A 4,320-nucleotide genomic window follows, 5' to 3' on the forward strand; every position below is an offset into this window, starting at 1 on the left:
TACCTGTTCCACATCAGTGTATAAGAAATGAAAAAAATTTAATGCTGTTTGTACCACAATTTTTCCACATCATTGGGGCTCTCCAAAGAACAGGGAAACCTGGAAACAGCTGTTCATAAAATCAACAGCTGTCTTCAGGAGGTTGGAAAGAGAACAGCAAGACAAAATATACAAATTAAACTTTTTTCCAGCTCTGGTATTGTAAATATCAATTTGGAAGAATAATAAATATTAATTACCCTCTTAGAAAATCCCTTCAGAGCCTTTTAGCCACCTAGCAAACACTTTAGCTGCAAATCCTCCGGAGTGCTATGAGTAAGCTATTCAGTAATGTGATGTGATCTATTTTTCATAGCCTTGCCCTCTGCCTTTAAAATTTGCACTAGTCTAACCCAAAGATGTTACAGAGAAGAATTAATGGACAGGGAGCCTGTTCTTCCCCAAAGTTGATTCACCTTTCTCTTCTGTGACAGACAGACTGCAAACCTCTGTGACCCCCACTGCAGCTGCATGTTCTTCAGGCTTTTAACCATCCATGTCTGCGAACTTTCTTTTCCCATAGTTCTGGACCAGACTGGAAGCTGTGATTTGGGAAGCCTGTCCCTTTTCCCAGCACTGGAAGTCATTCAGCCCTTTCTGGCCAACTCGAAACAAAGCTCTCTCCAACTCATCCAGCCGAGCCACCAGCGCCGACGTGTCTTCGTTGTAGGCATTCTGAGAGGAGTCCATGATACGACGAAAACGGCTGATGAATGTCTAAGGATGATAAACAGAATTACTGACAGGTAACACGGAGGTTCCCTCAGCTCCACTGCTGGAGGTCTGAGTCTGCAGGACTGCAAAGCCAAAGGTGTAGGCTCTAGTTCACAACTAGCCACAGGCCTGCAACCAGCACAGCACTTGAATACAAAGACAAAACCAGCCTGAGCTGGGAGAGCAAGTGCCTGATATTCTGGATGGGAAGCAAGCATGAAATTAGATTTTGGCTGCTTCCTAATGACAGGCTTGAAGGGGACCACAGGGTACAACAGAGTTACAATCTATTCCATCGTACTTCACACACATTATTGCTTTAGAGCAGGTGGAATGAATCTCATACCACAGCAGCTGCTGCAGGAACATACAAGGTGCAAGTTGTGAACGTCCTGGAAGTTAAGCCAAACCACTAATGAAAAGCATTTAATATGCTAGAAAAACACTTAACTATGAAAAGAGTCAAAAAAACCCAATCCACAACTTAGAAATAACATCTTAAAAAGCTAACCAATACGACATATTTAAAGATTTTTATTTCTCTCTCTATCTTCGCTTTTGGGAATAAAAAAAAAAGGGTTAAAACTCTCTGAAGCTGATTTGAGAATCATCAGAACTTAGAGGATAAATATAAATTAATAACTCTCACATTGACTTTGTCACCAAGTAGTTATACTTCACATTTACAGTTCCTGAATATTTCAGAGAGGGTGGGGGGTTTTGTATTTTGTTCATTTTGTAAGTCAGCACAACTCCCCTCGTTTGCTTTTAACAAAGAGAAATCATACCTTGCATGCTTTGATTTTTCTGTCAATAACTAATGAGTTCTACCATGGCTTTTTGCCTAAGCCTTGTCCATTAGCAGAAAGAGAAAAGACAAGGAAAGGTGTGGTCACCTCCTCAAAGCAGAAAACAAATTTTCAGTAGACAAGTCCAAGAAAGCAGCAGTGCTTTAAAGCTTTCATGTAAAGCATAGAGAAAGAAAAAAACATGCAATAGCAATCATCCCAGGCCACTTAGAGACCTGGCTGGAGACATCTCAGAGCTGTTAGTGGTTATCTTTAAAAGCTCAGGGAGCACTGAAGCCCGGAACCTGGCAAAGATGGTATCTATCTTTTAGAAGAGAAAGAGGAGATGGAAAGGGAAGAAGGAAGAGCCAGGGAATTATAAACCCATCAGTATCAATTCCTGAAAAACATACTGGAACAAACAAACCACACATAAACTTCTACAAGAGAATAAAAGTGTAACAGGCAACATGGACTTGCCAAGAACAAACTCGGGGAGAGCAGCCTTGTTTGCTGTTACAGCACAATGCCAGGCCTTGCCCAGGAGGAAAAGCAGCAGAGGGATATCTGTCAGGGAGCATTCTTGCAAGATTTAGCTAGACCACCCATAGATGGTCAGGAAAGACAATCAGCATCCATAGCTCCTGTCAGGAGGGAAGAACATACCGAGTGGAGTTCCACAGGGGTTTATTGGAACCGAGCACTGTCTGAGATATTAATTAATAAGCTTCCTAAAGGAATAGGAGTTGTGTTTATTAAAACAGCAAATAACATGCAGGAGAAGGAGAAGGGATAACTTCAGGCATGTTGGGGAGCAGAACTCTTTAATTCATAATGATCCTGACATATTAGAAACATGTTGTGAAAACAAAAGCATGTAATTCATCCAGGACTAACAAAGTTTTGCATTAAGGCAGAAATAGGAGCTGTACAAAATCAGGAAGAGAAACAATTGTCTGCATATACAATCTATACTATCTCACTGTGGATTGCAAACCAAATACACATCAGTCACTGCATGGTGACAAACAAGATGCTGCACCACGAGGAGCAAAGAGCATTAACAGCCTACACAATTCACAAAGTAGTCTTCTTGTTTTCAAGTTCTGAGCATGAGACTGCACACTGTTCAGGGCATGGCATGGCACAGCATGGTGGATGCAGATCCACTGGAAAGGTACCAGCAGCACACAATAAGGACAATCAGAGGTTAGAAAGCATGACCCACAGAGAGATATCAAATGAGATGGAACTGCTGCAGGAAGGAAGAGAATGTTCTGTCCTCAGCATTTTCTTTGTATAAGACAAACAGAACAGAGCTTGCATTGATGCAAAGGAGCTTTGGTTTAGACATGAGAGCAAACCTCCTAAGGTTAAGGCAGCAAAGCACTGAAAAAGATTGCCCAGAGTAGTGTGGGGTCTCATAGTGACAGAGCTTTAAAAGCAGGGTAGAAAAACTGAAAGAATTGAAAGAATAGAGGGTGAATTAAATCTGCCTTGCAGCTCAGGCATGATTAAATTATCTTACATCTCCTCTAGCCCCATTTTACAGGATTTTATGAAGTTCCACATTTACAGTGTGGAAACTCCAAGCTAAAATCACACTCCTGGATGGATACTTGAGGCCTCTTGACTGTCCTGTTGCCTGCGGATTAAAACAGGATATTTTTCCTGAAGACTGCTGAGCAGCTGGGAACAAGAAAAGACCAAAAAAAAATGCAATAACACATTTCAAGACTTAGTTCAGATACTTGCCTGCAGGATAGTCTGAGCTATCTCAGGATTCTCTGGATTGTCAAAGTTCAGGAGTTGTGAGCCAAATCCATAGTAGTATGGACCCATTTTATGCAGATCAACCACATTGGCATCAGCACTAAACACTGTCCTCCAGGCTTCCCTGTAAATTTTAGGCAGTTCCACAGAAATGATTCTCCTTTTGCTGTCGTGTAGCCCTTTAGCAAGCCACAGTGGGATTTCCAGCTTTGATCCCTGGAGAGGAATGAGAGAAACCAAAAGTTATCCTTGCCATGAAAACACACAGAAAGCAGCCCCAAAGACAAGCAGTGAACTTTAATAATGAAGACCCAGCATTACAAAAAAAAAATTATCAATTTTGTTTCAGAACAGCAGATACTGTGGCTGTAGCATGAACCAGACACGCTTTGGAGGGGTTATTACTGCAAGATGCAAACTACATTATATACACGATTCCTTTTTTCTCTTAAAAGCATCCCTAATGCACCTTAATAGCTGTATTAATGACTCCTTAAATACGGGGAGATTTTAAATAACACCAATCCCTCGGTGAACTGGGAGCAGCTGTGTCGTTGTAGCGTGTTGGTCCCACTTCAGGCAACAAAGTTTGTGTTTAAACCTTGCATATATAACAACATGACCGAAAACACAGAGTATTCCACTCCACATAAATAAGTATAGTCCTTCTGCTGTTTTAAAAGCTCCATCTGTTCTGATCACGAGATTATAAGGCTGCACTTTTCCTTTGTGATTATAAAGCTGCACTTTTCCTTTGCGATGTTCCCTTTAGACTCCCTCACTCCGTCTCTTCACTAGCAAGAGAATACTAGTAAGTACTGAACACCAAGAGAAAACAAAACAAGACAAAAACACTAAAGAATCAGGCAAAATGCATACGATAAAAGCGAAAATAACTTTCTGAAGTAGCTGGAAGCAGCAGTTTCATTGCAGCGAGCTTGCAAACCGGGGGCGGCCCGGCCTGGGAGGCAGGAGCTAGGGAAGGGGCAGGGGAGGTGGGGACGGG

The 4,320-nt window shown here is 41.8% G+C and overlaps 1 protein-coding gene across 1 annotated transcript; it reads right to left on the reverse strand.

Moving 5' to 3' along the window:
• Positions 1-503: 503 nt before the first annotated feature.
• Positions 504-3,541, reverse strand: GINS3 (GINS complex subunit 3 (Psf3 homolog)). The gene is made up of 2 exons (XM_009073661.1): positions 3,297-3,541; positions 504-756 (listed from the first exon to the last, which is right to left on the reverse strand). Exons 1-2 carry the CDS (start codon positions 3,381-3,383, stop codon positions 526-528), a joined length of 318 nt encoding a protein of 105 aa, XP_009071909.1. The 5' UTR covers positions 3,384-3,541; the 3' UTR covers positions 504-525.
• Positions 3,542-4,320: the final 779 nt, after the last annotated feature.

This window comes from Acanthisitta chloris, unplaced genomic scaffold (genome assembly GCF_000695815.1).
Source record: "Acanthisitta chloris isolate BGI_N310 unplaced genomic scaffold, ASM69581v1 scaffold32554, whole genome shotgun sequence".
Classification (NCBI taxonomy): domain Eukaryota; kingdom Metazoa; phylum Chordata; class Aves; order Passeriformes; family Acanthisittidae; genus Acanthisitta; species Acanthisitta chloris.